Source organism: Lissotriton vulgaris, chromosome 10, assembly GCF_964263255.1.
Source record: "Lissotriton vulgaris chromosome 10, aLisVul1.2, whole genome shotgun sequence".
Classification (NCBI taxonomy): Eukaryota; Metazoa; Chordata; class Amphibia; order Caudata; family Salamandridae; genus Lissotriton; species Lissotriton vulgaris.
The window spans coordinates 63,966,147-63,990,709 of NC_141698.1; the positions used below are offsets into that span (position 1 = coordinate 63,966,147).

A 24,563-nucleotide genomic window follows, 5' to 3' on the forward strand; every position below is an offset into this window, starting at 1 on the left:
AATGCAAAAACATCTGCAATCTATAAATGTCACCTGGAAATATCAATTTATGTTCGTCCTTACAACAAAGATTAAAAGAATTCCAGCCAGCCTGCCCCATCTTAGTTTCTGCTTCGGTGCCATTCTAAAAGGATCACTAGGTCCGTGGCAGGTTCTTCAAGCCACCAAAATATATATTGAGAAGTACCCTTTATTGTTTTTTATTCACACTCTGACATTTCTGAATAATCTCAACCATTCATATGCACAAGACTCTGCAAAGATCTAGGGAACCGTACATGCATATCAACGCAATCAGACATGCTATACGAAATCACTATTCAAACAATCCTTTACACTCAGCTGATTTAGGTCATTTAATAAGGTACTATTTCTTTGAATAACTGAGAAGGATAATGTTACTTACCCAGTAAGCATCTGTTCTTGGCATGTAGAGCTGTAGCTTCACATGCTTTGCATACTCCTGCCATCTAGTGTTGGATCTGGACGCTTGCAAGTTGTTTTTCTTCTAACAAGTCGGTGAGAATGGAGTAAGTGTAGTATAGAGATGTCCATGCGTATGTATACTGAAGAACTGAAACAACTACAGGTACCTGAGGTGGTGGGTGAGCGCATGTGAATCTACAGCTCTACATGCCAAGAACAGATGCTTACTGGATAAGTAATCCGTTCGATGCATGTGTGCTGTAGATACACATGCTTGCATAGACTACAAAGTAGTATACTCCTGTAGATGTTGAAGGTGTTTGAAATAGTGTTTTAAGTACTGCTTGGCCTACATTAGCTTGTTGTCATGCTAACACATCTACACAATAGTGTTTGATAAATGTGTATGGTGTAGACCATGAAGCTGTCTAGATATGTCATCTAGAGGAATGTTACCTAAAAAGGCTACAGAAGCCCCTATTTTGCAAGTGGAATGCGTTCTGGGGGTATGGATAAAGTTCTTTTAGCTTTAGTGTAGCATGTTTGAATGCATTTAACAATCCATCTTGCAATACCAGTATTAGAGATGGGATTGCCTTTGTGAGGTGGTGCAAATGCAACAAACAGTTGTTTTGTTTTGCGAAAGTCTTTTGTCCTATCTATGTAGTACAATAAAGCTCTTTTTACGTCAAGCGTGTGAAGAGCGTGTTCTGCTACAGAATCAGGTTGAGGGAAAAACACAGGTAACTCAACCGATTGATTTATATGAAAAGCAGAAACCGATTTGGGGAAGAATTTAGGGTTGTACGGAGAACTACCGTGTCTTTGTGTAGATGAACAAAGGGTTCTTCCAATGTTAATGCCTGTAGCTCACCAACTTTCCTCAATGAGGTGAATGCAATGAGGAAAGCAACTTTCCATGAGAGAAACTGCAAAGGGCACTTTCGCAAAGGTTCAAAAGTTGGACCCATTAGCCTTGTAAGGACAATGTTAAGATTCCGTACTGGGGCAGGGCTCCTTGGTGGTATTACTCTTTTCAAGCCTTCCATGAAGGTTTTGATTACTGGAACTCCGAATAGGGACAAATGTTGCCTGTTCTGCAAATACGCAGCTACCGCTGCCAGATGCAAACGAATAGATGTATAAGCTAGTCCAGTTTGCCTTAAGTGTAACAAGTAACAAATGATGTTCTGTATAGAAGCACCCAGAGGATTGAGTTTGTTATTGCAGTAGACAACAAATCTTTTCCACTTTGCTGCATAGCAAGCTCTGGTGGTAGGCTTTCTTGCTTCTTTTAGAATATTCATAGTCAGATGGTAGATTTAAATAAACAAACTATGATTTCAGGAGCGAACTCGATAAGTTCAGTTCTTTGGGTTGTGGATGTCTGATTTCTCCACAGTTTTGTGTGAGGAGGGTCGAGGTGAGGTGCAGCTTTTGATGTGGAACTAGTGACAGCTCCATCAGGAAGGTGTACCATGGTTGACAGGCCCATGTGGGAGCTACTAGAATTAGTGTGAGGTATGTTTGCCTGAGCTTCCGAACCAGACAAGGAATGAGTGGGAGAGGTGAAACGGCGTAGGCGTTTTGAGAACGGAGCCGGGGCCTGGGCATTTTGCGTTGTCAGCTGTGGCGAAAAAGTCTATTTGTGAAAATCACTATTGTTGAAAGTATGGAAGGAGAACCTGGGGTTGAAGTTCCCAATCGTGAATTTGCTGTCTCCTTCTGCTGAGGAGCTTGGCAATCTGATTGTGGACTCCTGGGAGGAGTTCGGCTAGAAGAGAACTCCTGTAATGGAATGCCCACTTACAAAATGGTTTGAGCAAGGCATGACAGTTGGAGAGAGTGCGTCCCTCCCTGCTTTTGCACATAATTCATTACTGTCATGTTCGGACTAGGACAGTTTTGCCTATTAGGTGAGTTTGAAAAGCTTTGAGCGCTATAAAAACTGCTAGAAGCTCTAGATAGTTTATGTGGAGACTTTTCTGCTTGTTGCTCCACAGGTCTTGTATTGTGTAATGTAGGAGATGGGCACCCCAACCTGTCAGAGATGCGTCTGCTGTGAGCATCATCTGTGGAATGGGGTCGATGAAAGGCCGTCCTTTTAATAAATTTTGTGGGTTCCACCAAAGCGGAGAGCGATGGGTACGGCCGTCTACCAACACTAGATTGGTTAATTGACCCTGTGACTGATTCCACTAACGTGCCAAGCACTCTTGTAGGGGATGCATGTAAAGTCTTGGTTGGACTGAAACCGTAGTATCATAGCCTAAAAATTGAGAATTCTGGCTACATTGGGAGAGGCTAGAGCTTTGACTGTGTTGAGAGTGGCTCCTAGATAAGACTGCATATGCAGAGGATGCAGGTGAGATTTTTGTGCATCGACTGTAAAATCAAGGTTATAAAGTAGATCTATTGTGATCTGTGTGTGTTGTAGGCAATTTTGGTAAGTGCTCGCTTTGAGCCAGTCGTCTAGATAGGTGAAGACATGAATATGCTGGCTCCTGAGAGGAGCTGCGACTACTGCCAGACATTTGGTAAATACTCTGGGCGCTGTAGTCATTCCGAAGGGAAGTACTTTGAATTGGTAGTGCTTGCCTGCTATCAGCACACATGAGGTATTTGCGATGAGCCAAGTGAATTGGAACATGAAAATGTGTCTTTTAAGTCTAGAGTAGACATAAAATCTGCCTTTTGTAAAAGTGGAATTACCTGTTGAAGGGTAACCATGTGAAAGTGTTCTAATAGTATATATTGGTGTAACTTTCTGAAATCCAGAATAGGTCTTAGAGAACGGTCCTTTTCTGGAATGAGGAAATACAGAGAGTAAACCCCTGAGCCTTGGTAGTGTAGTGGAACCGGCTCTATAGCTCCTTTCAGTAAGAGAGATTGCACTTCCCATTCTAGCAATTGTAGGTATTCCGGAGATAATTTGTGAGATCGAGGTTGAATGTTTGGAGGATTGCTGGTAAGCTCCAGGCAATAACCATGTTAGATAATTCCAATCACCCATTTGTCCATTGTTATACATTGCCAAATGGAGAGAAATTGATGAAGTCTTCCCTAGACAGGTGTGGTATGATCGGGGGAAAGCGTGGGTACACTGCTTATTAGGGGAAGGGGAGTTACGGGGTGTTGCTCTTACCCCTACCTTTAGAATTGTTCCGCCTAGAAGCTCCTCGAAAAAAGCCCCTTGAGGGAGGTGGCAAAGTGAGCTAAGGAATGATGATGGATTCAACCGAGACCTGTGACTGGGGGGGAGTGTCCGAAAAGTTTCAGCACTCCGTCCATTATCTCCTTGTGTTTGCTTTGATCGCTCTAAGTTGGCAGGGTATGCCCAGACGTGGGTCCCTTGCTCACTTTGCTACTGGATTCAAGCTAGCCTGGCTGATGAAGGGTTTTACCCAGAAACCAGTCCCAGGATGCTTTTTTCGGGTTCAGTGAAGCCCTGGCTTTGCAGTTCGGGCTGGACTGTTCCCATGAGGCACAGGGTCAACACTGATTTGCATATAGCTGGGACTGAACTGAGGTGGCATAGTGAGCTAAAGAATGATGATGGATTCAACCCAGATCTGTGACTGCATGAAAAGTTTCAGCGCTCCGTCCATTATCTCCTTGTGCTTGCTAAGCTCCAGGCAATAACCATGTTAGATAATTCCAATCACCCATTTGTCCATTGTTATAGATTGCCAAATGGAGAGAAATTGTTGAAGTCTTCCCCCATCAGGTGTGGTATGATCGGGGGAAAGTGTGGGTAAGTCACTGCTTATTAGGGGAAAGGGAGTTACGAGGTATTGCTTTTACCCCTACCTTTAGAGTTGTTCCCCTAGAAGCTCTTGAAAAATGCATCTTGAGAGAGAGGACTGGTTATTACCATTGTAGGTAGAGATATTCTGGTCTGAGGATGTGGCTTTGGACCCCCGTCGATAAAAGGGACAACAAAAGGAGCCTCTGTTTGAGGATTCTGGAGCGCTCCCATGGACTTGGCCACTTCAGTGTCCTTTTTCATTTTTTCTAATGCTTGATCTACCTCAGGACCCAAAAGTTGTTTCTTATCAAATAGTGTGTTTAGAATGGATTGTTGGACCTCAGGTTTAAGCCCTGAGATCCTTAACCAAGCATGTCTCCTTAACCAAGCAGTATCGGCAGCATCTAGAGCACACCTTATGGAGGAATTTGAAATTAGTTTTCCCTCATTCACTAAATCCTGTGCTTTTGCTTTATGTTCATCTGGGGGATATTGAAGCAATTGCTCCATTTCATCCTAGTGTGCCCTGTCATAAATGGCTAAAAGGCTCTGTGTATGTGCAATGCACCATTGATTTTCTATTACCTTAAGACTCCTTATCTGGTGGAGGAACTTCCCCTGAGGTTTGGGAATTTGCCCGCTTACAAGCATTAGATACTACCAGTGAATCTAGTGACAACTAGCTTTTAATAAATACTTGGTCTGTTGGGGAGGCCTTATACTTTTGGTCATTTCGAGGAGCCAAGATGCGTGCCCGCACGGGGTCTTTAAAAATGTCATCAGTGTGTCTTAGCATGCCTTTAAGTATAGGAAGCATATGTGTGGATCCGAAAGTCTAGAACAAAAAATCCTCCACTAATGATTCTTTGTGCAGTGCCACCCCGTGATATTGGGCAGCACTGGCAAGGAGCCCTTGATGGGATACATTGTCATCTGGAGGAGTTGGCTTGGCTGGGTAAAGGTCCGGGTCACTATCTACTGGAGGATCTATAGTGTAATCTGTCCATGCATCTAGTGGTAAATGTGTACCCCCATCATCAATATCATCGTCATCATGGTGAGATTGTGGAGAATCCTGAGGAGTGATTTGCAAAGGATTTGAAGCTGGAGAAGGGGATGATGGTGGTGGATGAAAAGGACTGGTAGCATCAGACTTTTTCTTTAAAGGGATCTTGTAATGAGTGACCTCTTCAGGAAGCTTGTGTTTCTGAGGCAACTTGGTATGAATATGACCAGTGTCAGGGTTGATATAAAAGTCTCTTGTTTGGGATCCGTTTTCGGTGGGACAATGTCTAACTTCGGATCCGAACAGATATCTTTTGGTTTTGGGGCTTGCGTTTTTGGTGCCGGCGTGGGCTGGCCTTCGGGCACTGAAGATTTTGGCTCCGAAGATTGCTTGACTTTCGGTACGGAGGGCTTCGGTGCCGAGACGGATTTCCTTTTGGAATCGGAAGGCTTCGCTTCCAACGAGGATTTCTGTCGACTCGGTACCAAGTCCGAAGGCTTGACTTGCTGTTTCGGAGCCAGGCCTGGAGACGGGGCGTCAGAAACGTCATCTTAGTGCCGACCTTGGCCAGAAGGCATAGGTGGTGCCGAAGGTTGTGCTTTTTGTGAATGATTTTGAGGGGCAAGGGGTCTTCTGTACTCATGTCATCCTGTCCCTTCGGCAGTTCTTCAGCGTCGAGGTATATCTCTAGTTCCGAATCAGAGTCCTGTATGGAGAAGGCACCTTCCTCCTCTGCCGCTGATGCTTCGAAATCCTCTCGACCGGAATCTTCACAGAGGATGTCCCGCCTATGTTCAATGCTTTGACGCTGCATCTCTCGATGTCCAGCAAGACAATTGTGAAGAGTTTTATATGATCAAAACGATCTGCAAGCGTAGCAGTCTTTTTCCTTGTGCTCCGGGGACAAGCACAAGTTACACACCCTGTGTAAGTCAGTGCGCGGATACTTGGCGTGGCATTGAGAGCAGAATTTAAACGGGGTCCGTTCCATCGACGGAGAGCTGAACCGACGTGGTTAGGCCCAAAGGCCGTCCACGAAGCTTTCTGATCAAAAAGTAGATTCCGTTGACCGAAACGATACCCGGAGAAGTGGGAACCGCGTACGAAACAATACCGTCAAGGGTAGAGTGGATTGCACATCGAGGGGACCCGAAGAACGGTTTTGAACGGGAGTGCAGCAAAACACGTCCAAACCAGATGGCAGAAAAAAACAATCTAACATTGGAGTCAATGACCATGCACATTATCACCGACAGGAGGAATCACCTTACCTCGTGACTAGAAAAGACTTCTTCAAAGAAAAACAACTAGCAAACATCCAGACCCAACACTAGATGACAGGAGTATGCAAAGCATGTGTATCCACAGAACACATGCCTCGAACACAAAGTTTACATCAGAGACTGTACTTGGATGCATGGGAGAATGTACTTATTAAGGAAACAAAACTGTGATTGTGGTTGGTCTACGGTGATAAATTAGTCCACAACAAATAGGTACATGACCGATTCTGACCTACGCTCATTAAGCGTCCGAACACTTCAGCATTCAGGTGTGGGAGCCAATACTAGAATCCCTGTATGGCATGTGTTATGTTATTACTTAAGTGAATGTCTGCCTAGAATTAGTCTGAGATGGGAACCTAATTCCACACATCAAACCAACAGCGTCCATATAGTAACCAATTTAATCATTATGTTTGGATATGAAGCAGAGAATTAGATAAAATAGCTGCATTCGACCGCATGTACCAAAAGACTGGTCCTCATTGCTTACTGGGTACTTAAAGAACACAAGAAGGAGAAAAGCCAGGAGGTATAGCACTTTTGTTCTGATCCCTGTATTTTATCTCTCTTGTAGAGTGAGCAGCTACTGCTCCAGCACAATCAAACAAAATACTACAGAGAGTTTCTGGGAATCCTGAGTGGACGCAAGGTGAGCTTGGAACTGGTGGGTGGCCCAGTGCAGATCCTCTGTGAGAATCTCCCAATCTATTGGGTCAAGAGAGGAGATGGTAAGTCATACATATTACTGGGAGTAACAGGTACAATGAAAGAAGAAGAGGTGGGTGCAACTGTATGAGTGGTCTCATGAGAGGAGGGGTAGTCTTGCGGGAGGCGGCTTGGTCTCAAGGGAGGAGCTGTGACCTGGGAAAGAAAGTATGATCTTGTGGGGGCAGGCATTGTCACATGAGAAGCGGATTGTCTTGTGGAGTGCAATGTTAGATAAAAGTCCTCTGCAAAATTGAGAAAGTCAAGCCATCCTGCCCTATCATTTTTTTTAGGTTCGCTCTAGGTTTTCCTCAAATGAAATTAGCAAAAGTGCAAGTCCAGTGGGTGTGCTCCATCTTTTTTGTTTACTCTTCATCATCATAGCTATGCTTTGATGACTATGGGGCCACCAAAGTGTAACCCCATTCTGAATGAATGTAGATTCTACACCCCCTAAAAGCTATGAGGTGACTCACCGGGGTGCGAGAGGATTTTGTAGTGAAGGGGCACAAGCCCCTTTTTACCTCCGACTGTGGGGAGAATGCCTACATTCTTTCTTCTAGTAAATGTCTGTCCAGTGCCCATAATGAAAATCTCTTGCCTCCATTATGCGTGAGAAATGTATGGAGGCCGAGTGCCTGAACTATGCATCTTGCACACAATGATTGCTTTTATTTGGGGAGATAGCTTTGTCCATGTTGAACATACCACCCAGCACATACTCCTCACGTTCTTCCTGAAACCTGGACCGGTGGGTGTGGAGAGGGGGTTAAGAGAGAGTCCTTGATGCCTACTATGGGACCATAGCTTCTCCCTTGACAAGCCTCACCTCCAAGACTAGACAGAGGAGTATCAGAATGCTTAAGCAGACCCTTTCCAGTGGACCTGTGCTGAAGGCTCCTCTTCACAGTGACACAGATGCTGGGGACAATGGAGTTGAAGTTGCTGCTGCTTAATTTAATGAGATGGGTCCTGAGAGCATCCAGTAGCCTGCTTCATGCATTGACTACTTTGTAGTCTTCCTTCTTTAAGCCAAATACTCCAAACGTCAGAAGAAAAAAATATATATATATGTCTATATATAAACATACATACACACACCACCTTTTATTCTGTGCCTGAGTTAAAACATCGGTCATAATAAAACCGACAGTCTTACTAGAAAATATAACCGACTTAACAGGCTATCGCGTATTCCGGGACGAGCCCTCTACCATCTGTGCACTCACTATTTTACATAGAATGTATTGGTACAGTCCCTTCCCAAACTGGTCTTTCCCAAAGTCCCACCGCCAAGATAACAGCAAGTTAAGTCAAACTAAGGTTGCCTTTTAATGCTCGTGGAAGGAGCAGCTCTAGCCAGTGATAAATCCAGAAACACTGACGATACCAGAGTCTTAAGTGTTTGGCGCAGGTGGCATATTTATAGATTATGACGCTCTAGGAGCATCAGCATTCCAAAAGGTTCAATCTCTCCCAAATGGAAACTGAGATTTTAGGTCAAGGCAAAACAAAAGGTGATATCCCCTGAAACGCGCAAGTAAAATGTTTGTTCAAACAGTTCCAGAATAAATGCAACTAGCTGTGGCCAATGGCACACCATTCCAGGGGCAGGGGAGAAGGGGCAAAAGTTCAAAGTCTCCGTGGGGTAAAATGGGGCATACAAATGAACACTAAGGTTCTTGGGATGATTAAGGTTCACCACAGATGGTGGCAGAACAATGACTTCCCAAGGTGATGAGCTTCGGTTGTTTTGGTTACTCTTGCTTGCTGGGCTGTACGGATTGTTCAGTCAGTAGAAGCAACCACCACACAGATCTTTAATCATCTTTAATCAGCTGAGCTCTGTGAAAGTGTTCCTTGCAGAGAGGCAGTCTTGTTGCACACTGGATATTTCGGATCCTCTACTTTAGGTCAGTCATGGCAGCAATGAGTCTTCCAAAGTCCAGTGGTTATCGCTCTCTAGCCCTTCAGCAAGACAGCCCTCATAATTGTTATTACTAGCAAACAGTCCTAACAATGGTAACAAGGGTTGCCTTGAAGTCCGGATGCAAAGGATGAATTACTGGCTTGCGGGGGGGGGGGGGGGGTGGTATTTATTGTACTTTAGGAGCAGTCAGGATTCCGGGACAAGTCTAGCTTTATTCAAAGTGCATCTGGGCTTTTGTCCTTCACGTGGCAGCCCTATCCAGGCAGGTAGTCAGTCACAGGTTAAGCCAGTCATAACTGGTGGGGGTCCATTCCTTGATGGCAGCCAGATTGTGAAGGCAGGATAGTTTTGATTTATAAATGAAAACCAGAAACACTGGGAAAGTTTGGGCACAGGTAAGGGGTACAAGTTGCTAAGGGAATACCTGCACCTACAGTTGAAGGGACGGGTATTTCTCTCCTCCAGTAGTTTGAGTATTATCGTAGAGAATCCCTACACAATGGGACAGGCAGGCTGCCACATCCATCATGGACAAAGGACATCACAATGAGGAAAGGCAAGGAATGTACTAACTGTGAGGATGGCTGGGTGGGCTGACTGCACCATTACAGAAGAGGCTTGGAAGGCATCTCCTCCCTGGTTGTTGTTAGAAAAGACTGCATCTTGACGTATAATGTGCTACCACCAGCACCCATCACCAAGTGCCAGGTAAGAAAGTGCCGTAGGTTGGCAGCTACACTTTTGGTGTACCTCATCCAATAGTCTCTGCTGTCAATCTTCTCTGGTTGAAAGGTGGAATATGGAATACATGAATGTCGACAGTTGAGCTCACTCGAGGGAAAAACAAAATGGTTAGAAGAAAAAACAAAGTAGGATGGCACAACTTCACCACACAATGCCAACCCAGCTTCCTCTTGCATTATGTTTTTTTACATTGCTATTTTAATTGACCATGTTTCTTAGAGTACATTTACTTTGAGTATCTTTTAATAGTGGTTTAAGCACGTAATTGATTTTAATGTTATGGTCTATCTGTTGAAACTGGAAGCTGCTTCGATATGTCTGTACTGGATTGTTCCGCCACCTTATAACGATTTAGTGATTTTGATGCTTTTGAAGAATGTGACAATAAAACAAACAAATAAATAAGCACTTCCTATATTTTGTATTCTAGTCCGCCTTGTATGTCAGTTCCATATGAAGTCATTCAATATCTGTCTGTCTGGTTGTTTCTCAGGTCCAGGCAAGCAGAGGCTTATCTACCTGTGCATTGACATCTGCTTCCCCAGTAACATCTGTGTCTCAGTCTGCTTCTACTACCTTCCCGACTAAGGCATCCCGGCACCACACCACCTCACTTTTCCTCTTATACTTGAATAGAACCTCTGCAAGATCCAGACTTTGACCTAACGGAGTTTGCCTGTTCACGAAGCAACACACTGGGACATTTCGTTTGCTGGGAGTATCTGTAACTCCAGTAGGACTCAATGACAATGAGCCAGGCGGTCAAAGTCCCCCTGCAAAAGGAGAACCCGCCCAAGGTGTTAGCTGACGTTCGAGGACGCAGAATTTAGGAAGACTGCCTATATGTCGGGATTTTGATTCCAAAATGATATTGCCAAGGATTTTCTTGTTTTTTTATTATTTGTATTTTTAACAATAAGTGCTTCCGGTGCGTCACCAATTGTAGTCATGCAGTTCATATATTGTTAAGCTTCTCTTCATACATTGTTAAACTTCTCATGCATCACAGCAATATATATAACTTAGTCTTAACCCTTATATAGAACCTTACTTTTAGTGGAGGTCTGAAGGATATAGATCCTCCTAAACAGTTACATTGTGCATCAATACTCTGTTCATCCAAGTACAGTTTTTATCCTTCCAATCAACCAACTTTACTCCATAGTAAAATAAATGGCCACCCAGCTGAAAAGAAATACTCAGTGAGTATATATATCACTAAACAAAAACAAAACTCAGAAAAGAAGATGTAGGGAAACCGTGGGACAAGTAGTAATTTTGGATTTATATGAGAATCGACCCAGGACTAAAGGAACAAGCTTGACCTGAGTAATGGGCAACCCCCAAACACTGAGTGCAATAGCCTTCATTGGGAAAACATGCACACTCCCTGAGGATTTCTGACTGCAGAAGTCACACCTCTCCTGCATCAATTCAGAATGCCAATAGTGTCACCTCTTACTCTGTGTAGCATTGAAGACCATCAGGAGCCACTGTGTCTCACATGATGGAAAACAGTCATTGAAGACTGCGCATTATGGAGGTTACTTCAGTGAAGCTAGGGACACGTCTCATAGCATTCATCTAATCAACACCCAGAGAGGCACAAAATATTGGTTCAAGATCACGCCCTTCCAAGAGTGGGTGCATACCCCAAAGAATCCTCAGATTAACATTTCCTCCGCTAGGAGTGCATGTGTACGTTCCCCTTGATGCAATCTTGCGTAGCTCAGAATCTACATTCAGCCAACTGATCTCCATCCACATGGCCCAATCACCAAGCAGACTGTCAGGTCCTCAAAAAGAAAGAAATAAAGGTCAATTTGGAGATGCTAGCCATCGTTCTTTAAACAAAAGTGACAGTAAAACCCTGTGGATATAAAACAGGAGTCTTGTCTAAGGGGAGTGAGGTCTGCAAGGAGCAGCATTAGCACAATGTGATCAAACGCATTGCTGCCCACTAAGAGCGCCAACATTACAACAGCTAACATATAAATCTGTGTAAGCCATAAGTAAGACAGTAACTGCACATACCAGGACAGGTCCTGGCCTACGGCTTACCCTAAAGTCAGAATCCTTGACAAACTCACTAAAATCACCTTCGCCCATAGTTTACCTAGGAAAAAACTCCGAGAGAACAGAAATGCTGAGGTTCATTTTTACTGACTAGGATATGCAAATGAAGAACCTTTCCGGTCAAAAGGGATTGGCTGATGACATCTATTAAGACCTGAGCTATTATTCGAAAAGTCTCTTGCAGAACCCACAAATAGCAGACCTTAGTCACAGATACACAGCTGCAGGATCCTGCCTCATGAGTTGAAAAATAGTGACTGGTGCACATTCAGAATGAACCAGACCAAACACAATGGCGAAGATGTCTTCCAGATGGCTCTTTGTACTTGGATCTTAGTGGAATGCTAAAGACCACACACATATATATGCTCCTATCAGCAGATCCCAAGAACTTTACAGGTTGCGCCTATTTGGGATCTTATCCAAAACTGAATTATATAAAAAGTTGATTTTCCTGAATGCGAAGTAAGTTTTGAGATGGCAGGGAAATTAGCCATCTGAACCATGTTCAGCAATGCTGATGTTGACCTTACAGATGTAATTGCAGAATGCAGAAAGCGATTCCAGGGGATAACATGCCTGCTATATTACATCTTGGCTGTCTTTTGCCAAAAGAGTTTTCGCAAGATAAGGGCTGTTTTAGCACCACTAAATGTACGTTTTTTAAAATTAAATCAATCAGTATTCTCATGCAAGTAAGAGACGGATAAGGAGACCTAATCAGTAAACTCTGCCCATATGTGAAATTGAATTAGAACTTTTACCTTCATTTAATAATTTAATTACTACCCCAATAGCAACCTATTGTACAAAAAAGTCTTGTGCACTAGAAAGCTAGATGACTACTTTGCTTTTACAAAAGTCTTTTCAAGAATGGTAAATAAAATTCATCCTTTTAAAATATCTAGGATGGCAGAGTATGCCGAATTGATTTTCTGCTAAGTCGTCTTTGAATGAGGAACTATAGGCTACATCATGTCAAAGTTGCATAGTCCTGTTGCAAGTTTACGTCGTCTCTAGTTTGGACTACTACAAAGTATTTCTTAGGGCTTTTCAGGGAAACCTGAACTCAGATCCGAGTAATAATGGCCTGCAATCCTTGACCGTATCTTTTTAAGCAACATGGGAGGTGCAGGTGTATACCAAGCACTTTGCAACAACACCCTTAACCCTACCTTTAACACTGTAGAGCTTTCTAAATCTCCTTGCCTGGTACTGCCATAAGACTCACAGTAGCACCACCCAAGCCTATCATAACAGCACTCTGTGCTGTCCCATTTCCACCCAGAACAATATCCTACCTCTTGCCATAATCTGTTCCTTCTTTCTGTTCTTCCGATTTCTCTGCTATTCCACTCCACTCCACCCCTCCTTTTCGCCCCCGACATTTGCTTGGTGTTTTCAAAAACAAACTCCAAAGCAGGGTTTATTTCTGAAAAACAAACCTCAATGGACCGGATATGCAGGGAGTTCCCTCCCTGCGCATCACGATCATCAATGGATTTCTGTGTCTGATAATGCCATTCTTCGCACTGGGTCATGAGGAGGAAACTCTTGCGAGAATCACTTGCTCCTAAACAGTACAGAGCAACTGTCTCTAGGAACTGGAAGCCCTCTGGCAGACAAGCAATGACGTCAAGAGTCATTACAGGCAGAGCCAGCTAAGGCTCTGCCATTGTTAAATCCCGTTCCCTTCCTCTAAATGGGGCACATGAACTAAGAGGTTGTAGCCCGACAGAGCATGCACCTGCATATGGCACGGTTACTTCTTTCATGGATCTACACCGCGCACCACGATGTAAAATAATATTTTTTCCTAACGGCTTTTTACACTCAAGGACAATCGACAGGCAATGAAAGTCAGTGCCAAAACACTGAGTGTAATTTAAAGTTTAGCAGATGTGTTACTTTGTAGCAAGCATGACAGATATCATCTCCACCTTCTTACAGTGCATTATATCCTTTGACAATTATAATAGGGCAGATGTGATATTAGTCACGTTGAAATGCAGGAACCTTGCCGTCAAACTCGAAATCACTCCAATAGTTTTCATAAAACGAAGACCCTAATTTTGTTCCCTGGCATTCCTCACTTAATTTTGGAATACTGGATATATTATTCCCCTTCATAAATGCCATTTCTTTTTAACTCAGTATGGCAAGTTATGGATTTTGCAGGCTGGCAAAGCTCTACTGCTTAGCCTGGTAGCTCTACTTGCATTTCAAATACTGACAAACATTATTTTTAAACATATCCCTTGATAAATACGTCTGTACTTTACCTCCTAAAGAAACAGCTTCCTCCACCCTTGCACCTTAATTTTCCTGCATACTAAGATAAGGATAAGTTACAATGTCCTGGTTGAAACTCATACTGAATTTTCACAGGTAAATTGGGCAGTCTGTCTTCTTAAGAAAACAAAGAAGGTAAAGTTGCAGTTCTCCATCACTAGAGTCCTCAGTGAAGTCATAGACACTGAACAGTCGTGTCCACGTATGAGAGAGTGAAGAACTTTACCTAATATCTTTTTTTTAAAGCCACTGGTTTAAAATTAGGAAGATGAGAATGTATTTCTTGAACCTTTTTAAATGAAAATGAAGATGAGAGAAATGGAGCAAGAAGATAAAAGCTGAAAACAGATGCTGCACCTTTAAGGTAGTGCATAGCTCTTGAATCTTGCTAGGCCCCGTAACCGTCTGGTTTGAGGGAACCTTAGGATTCTAACTTAATATGGATCTCCATCTCGATGCCAGCAACAGCGAACGGTCTGGGTTGTTTATAACTTCAATAAAGATTCCTATAATAGAATACGAAGATTAAAAGTTATTTTTTATGTCTCCAATAGATCTTCATTGGTTGCATAGACACTGAAGAGTATCAAGCCCCTCCACCACCAAAAGCGGCAGTAATACCAAAAGAATGGCAAGCAAAGAGGATCTGCAAAGCGGCCTGACCCACTTGAGTGTTTGTTTTGTCGCCGGAGTCTAAAGAGGATTTCATTTCATGGAGCGAGTCATGACCTATTCAAGTCGCCCTACCATAAATGAACTATTCTTACAGGAGTCAGTATTTCACACCTCCGAGCCATGTCCCCCATATCCAGGAATAACCTCACATGTTAAGCAGTGATCTAGGGAGAAATACTTATGACCCTCAGCCAGGCTTCTTGCAATAAGCTGCAATTTCAAACTTGTGATGCACGCTGGGCACTCGCCTCACTTTCTGCTGCCATTATAGCGGTATACACCTGTTACAACGCAACTTTTACAACTACCTACTGTTACAACGCAACTTTTACAACGCATACCATTACAACGCATTGCGCTGGGGGGCGCTCTAGGATAGGGAATAAGTATAATTTACTATCCAACACCTTCCCTAGTGTCCACGGGGACTGGAGTTGGAATAGTAAATTATACTTACCACTATCCAGCACCTCTAAGCGCTATGCGTTGTAATGGTATGCGTTGTAATGGTAGGTAGTTGTAATGGTATGCGTTGTAACATGGTACATCCCCATTATAGCAGATCCAGGAGGGGAGCTGGGACCTTGTGTGGAGGAAGCAGTGGGTGGATCAGCAAACTAAAATTACTATTTGCTAAGTACATGAGTTCTTCCGTCAAATGTACCCAACCTGCTGCTCTGCAAATATGGGAACGGGATAAGCAGCACATTGTAGTTAATCTTGAGAGATCTAATGAGTGCAGATATTTTCAGGCTTGGTCAGGAATGCCCCACAAAGGGCTAGCATACAGAATTTCTCCCTCTTGATCCACTTGTTAGTACTTTTCAGGTCTATGATTAGCTTTCCTTCATTCTAGAAAGGAACAAGAAAACAAAATCCCCTTGACTTTATGTCACAACTGAACTGGTTCCACTGTTGCTGTACAGCAAGATGGTGATTTCTGTTCAGGATGATCCCTATGATAAAAGGATGCTTTTTGGGGTGCAATGGCAGGAGGTGGCATCTTGATCAGTAAGGTACAGTGTTTCTGAACAATATTCAGCACCAATCTGCCTTTTTGATACAAATTTGCCTCTCTAATATGCAATTGTAGATGCTTCACCTTAATAGAGTAGCAGTAGCTGATGGCTGTGGTGGAACAGGAAATCAGTGCTCCTTAAGTGCAAACACTGTCCATGCTGCTGCAAATGTCTGTTGTGATGGTTTCTTCTGATGTAAGGTTTGTTGTCGTTGAGGGATTCAACTTGACAACACAAGAACGTCTTCCAACATTTTTGAATATCCTGTTGCTTGTTGCTTATCCTTAGCATGTTGTCATTAAACCTTTGCATTAATACTGGAATTAGTTGTGGTGAAAAGTTTTAAATAAAATTAATAAAAGGGAAAGGGTGCTTTGCTCAGGTGGCTTGCATTTTTTTAATCATCACACCAAGTGTCACAGGTGTAAGAGGTTTATCCACCACTGTTGCAATATGCCCTGGAACCAATCACAGCAGTGGTCTGGCTGGAATTTAGAGATGAAGGCTCTGAAATACTGCTGAGCTTTTGAAAGCTAAAATAGGGAATAATGAACTTGGCTGCGCTTCTCACCATGACAACATGAATGCCGCTGAGGTGATCCAAAGGAGACAGCCTCAATTTAGACATGGTCAAATATGTATTGCAGTTTTTGTTATCTATTCTCCTGTAGTGCCTTATGGAGTGTAGCCTTGTTGTAGTGTATGCGATCTCCATGGGGCTCAATGACACATATGCTCTCTTTTCAGATTTTTAGAAGTGACCTTGGAGTAGGTTTACAGGGTTACAAAGATCTCCTAAGATCAGGAGTCATGGACTGGAGCCTTTTCTACTCTGAGTAGGCAGCAAGTTTGTGAGGAGGCTCACCCTGTTGAGCCTCTTTAGAAGAACACTGTTTTTCGGCCACAAAATCTAGGAAGATGACGAGCAGAGCTGTCGTTCTTGGTGGCGAGCACTAGTCTAAGTATGAAGAGTACACATTTACGGGAAAGTGTCACAACTTCAATGGCTTTGACATTGTAGCATGTCTCGAGGTCAAATGTGTCCTCAATGTCAACAGCCTTGACAACAGTCTTCCTTTACGTTGAGAAGGTTCTCAATATCTAGTAATTTTCTGGCACAATTTTTCCAATTGAATCCTCTCAATGTTGAAAGGGAGTGATGGGCAGGTTGAAGTTTTTCTCCATGCTGCCATTTCTTGTACTTCGCACATTCATTGCGACTCTGCTTCTCTGACTGAGTTGTCACCTGGCGATTTTTTTGCCAGCCTGGCAGGTGTTTTTTAATATAGACCTTTAAAAATACTGGAAAAGGCATTGAAATTTGGTATTACTTCCCTTCTGAAACATAAACCTGAAGCAGTAATCACATACAGAAACCAGTTTAAAAACATTTCAGAGGTGTACAAGTTGTTTTGGAATGATTATTTGAACAAAACAGAGTGCTAATTACCATGTTACAAACAAATCCAGACAATTTTACACACAATCTTTTACATCTAGTTGTGCTTAGATGCTCTATAATAACCAAACATAAATAAATGGACAATTTGGCCTCTAGGATAGATGGCGATCTTACTCTAGAAAGTTTTATGACCGCTTCCTATCTACTTTAGACTGATGCCATCTATGTACCAGGGAGTATTTTGATGCCTTCTTCCTTGTACAAGAGGAGCACTTCACAAAGAGCAAAGATATCCATAAGAAGAGGCATTTAAAAATGTCTGAAACAAAAATTCTGGGCACAAGGTCCTAAAAACATTTTCCTTTAAAGACCTCAAGCGAAAGGTCAAATCGATGGAAAACATTATATTTTTGTTCTGTAAAAATAGGGGGATAAGGGCACAGCTCAATTAGTGCTCATGCATTATTTTATAGAAGCCAATAAACTGAAACAACAGCCAAGGCAGTGTACCACATTATATTGCTGCATCCCCCAACCTCAAGGATGCAGTGTCAATTTCCAATGCTATAAAACTGGCTCTATTGTCCTAATTTTCTGTGCTTTTTTAAATTCAAAACGGTTCAGGAAAAAAATGTCAACCCCTTGTGACTATTTTATTTGAAATAGATTCTTTTGAAACCCTGCCCTTCACATGTCAACTGCAACTAGTTTGGGCCGTGCTCCATAATCACAACTATTCAAAACAGAAAGGATCTACTTCCTGCAAGCAGCAATAACCAGTGCAATTAGATATGACCATTCTAACTCCTGTTCCTTTCCTATAAATACTTTTCCAGCATCTCGTCCATTATGCTTTCTCCTAAGAATACAAAATCAGGCCTTTATGTCTCGTAATCAGGTCTTTATGCCCCATCGCCACGTCTTAAAGCAATGCTCATTAGGGCATTGTGCTCCTCTAAAAAATGTAAATGCTTCACTACCCTCACACGGTTTTAAGTCCTCACTAAGGGTAGCAGTTCATCAACCTGGAGGTGCTCAATCGCTCTTATTAGAAACAAATTCTTGTTTCTCCAGCTGCATACCAATCCGCCACCAGCCTATTTCTTACCTACCACCTTAATCCTTCTTCCCAGTTTGTTTCTATCCTTTGCTCACCTTGTTGAGACTTGTCAGTATCTTGCTTTTCAATGACTGGTCTTACTCCTGGTTCTTTTGGCTGTTTCTCATTTGCTTATTTTTGTAATCCATGGTTCTCTCCTGTGCGATGCAGACCTTATTAGTGATGCCCTTATGCACAACTCTCCTTCATGCGGGTCTGCCAATCACACTCTTACTTCTAGTCATTTTAAGCTTTCTCACGCATGTAGTCTCACTTCATACTGTCATTTATGTCTTTCTTGTTTGTTCTTTGAATCGTATCCGAACTCTGTTGTCCTTCCTTTTTACCTGCCTGGCACACAGATTTCTTCCCTACTTTTGTTGATGGTTCACCTCCTTACTTATGGGAATCTTCATCAGTCCTTGAGTACCTTGTGTACGCACATACAGTTTCCTGATTTCTCAAATGCTTTTCATGACCTACTCCTCTCTACAGTTCCCATCGTTTTGAACACTTCTGCTGATCTGTAATCACTCAGGCATAGTATGTTTCCTCCTTATAAAAATGCCGAAACAGATAACAAGAACGAATAAGAGGTGACCTGGGGCTACTACTGACTGCAACACAACAGATATACATTCTGATGTTTATTATGTTGCACAGGGATGTACAAAGAGACAATGTTTTAGCCAGTCTGGTCAGAAACTATTCAGCTGCAAGCTATAATCATATATCACAAAGGCATAGCAGCCTCAGTCAGAGTGTCAAAACTTTGGTTTTTGTTCCATCCAGTACTCATAAATGTGCAGCGTAAAAATTGTACTGCTAATCACAAATCAGATTCCAAAATATCCAGGCGGTGTAGGCAAGTAGACAGAGAAGTTCACAGAAAATGCTCATCCCCAGAAAATGTGAAAACAGCCATGCTATATCGCACCTGATAAAGCTAAACCACTGGAACATGTACCTGTTGGTGTACAGAGGATACGTTGCAGTATCTTGCGGATGCATTATAGACATTCCGTTTCACTGGGTACACTTCATTGTGTAGAGAAGTATATATCATAACTTTTGCTGTCTGTTTCCGAGGGAAGTTTTTTCCCTTATAGAATATATTATATACATTCACTGCAGTTGTCAATTCTGCACAGTCCAACAAACTGCAGAGCACCAGGAAATGCTGCATGACATGACCCGTGAAGATACAGGTGCACCTTCGTCCCTCTGGCTCTAGTGGGTGGGATCAGCCAAGCACACTGTCGTTAAACGCCAAGCAGGCAATGGCCTTCTGATGCCCACTATATTCCCTCTTGATTTCCCCAGTCTCAACGCACCATAGCCTGGCAAGGTTATCCGAAGAGGCTGTAAAAAAGAGAGAGAGAAAGAGAGACATGAAGTCAGGTCGTCCAAGATGTATTATGGTGTAACATTTGTGAACATGCAAGACATATGAAGTACATTGAAATCATACAGGGATTCTGGGGTTTCTCCATGGATGTGAGCGTTTGTGCTCTAGGATGAAGCATCTAAACCTAAATTTCCCCACCATGTCCAAATGGCCTTTTAGAGGCTCCTCTTATAGGTCTGTATTTGGAACCTGAGCACACATTGACTAAGACCAAATTGCAGATGTTCATTTGAAACCCCTGTATGAGACATACATATATCATTTTGCATCAGCATTGTTACATAGGCACAATTACAGGGCTTGTGCAGCAGATTCTGCAGGTTTCCTGGTTCACCAATTTTTTTCTGCTCTACCTGTAAAAAGACTCCTAGTCTGGGCCCGCTTATTGCATTCTGATGTACATGTAATACCTTTTTCTATTTTTCTCTGTTTCCTTCAAAATATACACAATATCCTTTCACAGTTTCATATATTGAAAGTGAGTGGATACATTTCTCTCAATTTCCAGCATTTCTTTCTTACAACTCTTGATAAACAACCTAACAAAACCTTGGCATTGTCGATCGTCTTCCAGGGCCCTCCTCGTTTCCATTCATCAGTAATGGCCATTGGTCATGCAATACCCCTTACTCCTTGACAACAAAGCTGAACACAAGACCCAAATGAACATGTCACTAATCATAGGGGAATGCATAAGAAAGGGAACAGTTACCATAATCTTGACTTAAGTACTGATATGCGGTACAAAAGGGGGTGGTGATGGACGGAGCATCTGAATCAATCAAACACTCACATCCAGTCAAAAGATCTGGGTTTAATCCATCACCGTTCTTTAGCCCACTCTGCCACCCCAGTTCAGACATGGCTATATGCAAATCAGTCTGACCCTGTGCCTCATGGGAACAGTCCAGCCCGAACTGCCAAGCCATGTCTACCCTGGACCGGAAACAAGCTTCTGAGTACCGGTTTCTGGCATTCCAGCCGTCTTCAGCCCGGCTTGCTTGAATCCAGTGGCAAAGTGAGCAAGGGACTCACGTCTGAGCATACCCTGCCACACTTATGGCGGCCAAAAGCGGTACAAAAGGGGGTGGTGATGGACGGAGCATCTGAATCAATCAAACACTCACAACCAGTCAAAAGATCTGGGTTTAAACCACCGCGTTAAGTACTGATATGCCTTTATTCTATTTCCCACTTGTGGGTATTCCGGCACTTTATTTTGAGATCAGTTAGTGATTCTTTAGAAAGATGTTTGACCAATCCTGGGCCCAGTTGGTACACTAAATGGATGTTCCACCATGCCAGAATAGCCTTCAGTAGGTACACCACTCCATTTCCTGTCCAGTAGCCAGAAAGGATAGTATACCAAACTAATGAGCTGAGGAATTAAAGGGAGAAAGGCCTAGGACTATCAGGGTAACAAACAATGTAGTTTTCCTCTACTGCTCGCCACAGGTGTCTCCTATCCCCAAAGTCTGGACAATTCTAACTTAATAACAGACGGGACTTGGGCAAACAAGTCGCAAACCACTACTTGTACAAAAAGGATGTCTATTCAAGATAAGAAGGCAAGCAAAGAATGAATGCAAAAAGACTAAGGCCTAGTCACATAGTTGTCCATCACATTTCAGCAATAGACACTTTTAGAAAAAGCCAGATTCAGATGGGAATTGAACTAAAAGCTCATTAATCCTCCTCACTAAAGTAAATCACATCCACAATTAAAAATGTCATGCTTGTTTAGGGCCATGAGATAGGCGTGAAGCCTAACACTAGATGAAATCAAAGATATTTTACTGAGGTTTACCAAATAATTGTATAGAACCCACTGATCAATGAGACCCAATGCATCCAGTCACAAATGTAAGATTTAAATTCTCCCTCTATAGTACAAGCAAAATGCTAGAGAACGTTTTAGTCAGAGCTCTTGTAATTGGGTTGAAGTTGACGCACAAAGGCCTCAAACACATAATAGACAAACAAATCCTTTAGTTATGCCAGAACTGGCACAAGGGTGGAAAAAGCCTCGCAAAACTTTCAGAAGAGAGAAGCAAATTGCTAATCCACAAGTATCTTCTGCGCAAAAAAATTATCTAGATGTGAGTTAAACAGCTCAGACTTTAAGGACGACAAACATATCCACATTTTCCTGTAAAGGCTGTCCTTCCAGAAAAGTAATTTATGGCTGCCTGGAAACAGTGGCAGATCCCAAAAGGTAAGCTGCATCAATGAAGAACATTATTGCACCTCTTGATCTTATGCTTGAGCCCAGATTTAACTTCTTCATCCATTAAGGGATGCTCTATCAACATGAACTAAAAACACAAAGCAATACATATCCCAGTGCTATGAAAAGCACTTCATTACCCAAATAACAAAATAAGTTATGTTCCACCGAATGCGCTATCTCAAGGCAAAAGAGCAAGTTCTGGTTTCTTTGGGTATTACCCAAATAGACACCTACTGAAATTTGTAATGCTGAGGTTCAAGCTCTCACATATTCAATCCAACTGGTTCAACATTCTCTACAACACTACACATCAAAACTTCCCTCCCCTGCTGCTGAATTAGTCAAATGCCTAGTGTGATCTCGCACAAATGTATAGTAGTGTAGTATGACAACGTCACTGCCAATCCATTCTCGACAGCCCAGATGGTGCATGCTACACATCCTATCTACACTACCTACAAGGTACAATTGTGGTTCAGATCAAGCATTTAGACACATACCTAGGTGAGAAACACCCATTAAGCTTGAGCAACTTTAAAATGCCTTTCACATCAAAACTCTATGAGAACCCAGATGCATTCTTGTACAGAGACATTACATTTTCCATGTCTGGCAGCGTGCACTCTGTCAAACACTGATTAAGTATCATGTAAATAATGAATCTCACATCTAAGGTAAAACCTATTATGTGTGCCACGTTGCAGCGATTGCCGTCTCGAGCGGCCGCCAAACACATGTAGACATCGGGATCCTCACTTCCGGGCGGAAGTGGAGGACCGGTCTAGTCCTTTTTGGCATGAAGCACTTCCGGGGGAAACGCTTAAACACTGCGTTTCCCGCCGGCTCAGTGCATGATTCCTTTCCGGAACCCGTTTGGAGTCCTGAGAAGCTGAGGGCTCCTTGCCTACCTCCGCCCCCGCCTAGCAGAAGCGCTTGCCGTGGCTCTCATATATGGTAATGCAAACCGCGCAGGAGCGGTTTCATGACATCCTTCCGTGGCATAATAGCGCTTGCCTGAACATTTCCTTTTTACTCGAACCGCACAGGAGCGCTGTGTTTCTTTCCTTTGGTTACATTTGGATACCACGCAGGAGCGCTCTATTTTCCTTTTGGTTGCATCTGGTCACCGCGCAGGAGCGCTGTTCATGACCTTACCCGGCAGCCGAGGAGAGCTTGCCCGATACTTTCCTACTTGGCCATACTGCGCAGGAGCGCTACATTTGTCTTTGGGTTTTGTTCTTCATATCGCGCAGGAGCGCTACGTTTGTTTTGGGGTTGCATGTAGGAAACGCGCAGGAGCGCTATATGATATTTTGGTTGCCTTGGTCCCCGCGCAGGAGCGCTGTGTGTTTGGATATTCATCACCGCGCAAGAGCGCTTAGTTCTTGGTGGTTATCCTTTGGTTTCATTAACAAAGCGCAGGAGCGCTTTCCCTTGGTTGGTTCTTTAGCGCATGGGCGCTTGCTGTGGTTTATCACGTCCTTTCATTTGTTCTAGAGCCCACATGAGTTCTGGTGAGTACAGTGGATAAGAAGCTCATTGTTGCATGTGTTTGGTGGTCTGCCCTGAGGCCGGAAGAGTGGTCCGTCCTAATTGGGTCTTTCTTGTTCCCCAGTTTCTCCAAGACCCTACCCTACTCCAATTCCACCAAGACCTTTTCATTTCTTCTTGGCTCCCATCCCTGGTTCCATCTCATCCCTGCTGGTGTCACTCTCCGCACGGGTCAGGTGGGTACAGGGGCGGTGGCTCTTGTCGTCTCTGCGGAATCGCTTCACAAGCAAAGGTGAGTCTTGTGGGGCATCCGACAATGTGCCAGTGAAGAGGCAGAGAGAGTAGCAAAGATCTTCTCCCTCTCTGTCTCGCTCTACCTCTACGAAGGAAAGGAAACCCTTTTTAGATTATTCGTACAGTTCTCTGGCACTGGTAACTTCGATTTCGTGGATGGAATAATTCCCTATGACAGGCTATACTGGAACTGTTCAAACAAAGTGACTCTGTAAAAGATGCAATGCTGGATAAACAAAAAGACTTACACAGACAGCATATAAACAGGTAATCCTCCTCCCTTCTCCCTTCCACTTCTGATTCCAAGTAAAAGAAGAGGGGGCATTGCAGTGTGTAACTAAAAAACATATTTTTCAGTCTGCCAGTCTGCCAGGATGAAGTTTGATGCAAGAAGGGTGCACAGACGTGTTAAGAGACCAGTGTGTGGCCCTGGCCATAGTACAGAGGCGTGAACAGAGTAGAAGCTCTTTAGAGCAGGGCAAGAATTTTAGGCTTGTACCATACTATTGATTCTCAACATATTGCTTACTGTTCGGCAAAGGTAAGGATCGAAGGTCAAGTAAAAAGGCCATTTAGAAAGAATGTACATTTATTTTAACTGAACTCCTAACAGAAGCAATCAGTTGTTGTTTCAGGGACCAGTACAGGACCAATTATGGTGCCTGGGGTTGGCACAGCAGCTACATTCTGAGGAATTTTTATTTGCTCCCGACAAAACTAATGCGCCATCTT

At 43.1% G+C, this 24,563-nt stretch overlaps 2 protein-coding genes across 2 annotated transcripts in view; one reads left to right on the forward strand and one right to left on the reverse strand.

Moving 5' to 3' along the window:
- BRICD5 (BRICHOS domain containing 5) overlaps positions 1 to 13,284 on the forward strand; it is a 102,516-nt gene extending 89,232 nt beyond the window's left edge. Inside the window, exons 5-6 of the mRNA XM_086940478.1 lie at positions 7,041 to 7,194; positions 10,339 to 13,284. Coding sequence (XP_086796604.1) covers positions 7,041 to 7,194; positions 10,339 to 10,433 — 249 coding nt within the window. The 3' untranslated portion in view covers positions 10,434 to 13,284. The remainder of the gene's footprint in view (positions 1 to 7,040; positions 7,195 to 10,338) is intronic.
- Positions 13,285 to 19,022: 5,738 nt separating this feature from the next.
- Positions 19,023 to 24,563, reverse strand: part of MLST8 (MTOR associated protein MLST8) — a 69,048-nt gene continuing 63,507 nt past the window's right edge. The window contains exon 9 of the mRNA XM_086940479.1: positions 19,023 to 19,770. Coding sequence (XP_086796605.1) covers positions 19,652 to 19,770 — 119 coding nt within the window. The 3' untranslated portion in view covers positions 19,023 to 19,651. The remainder of the gene's footprint in view (positions 19,771 to 24,563) is intronic.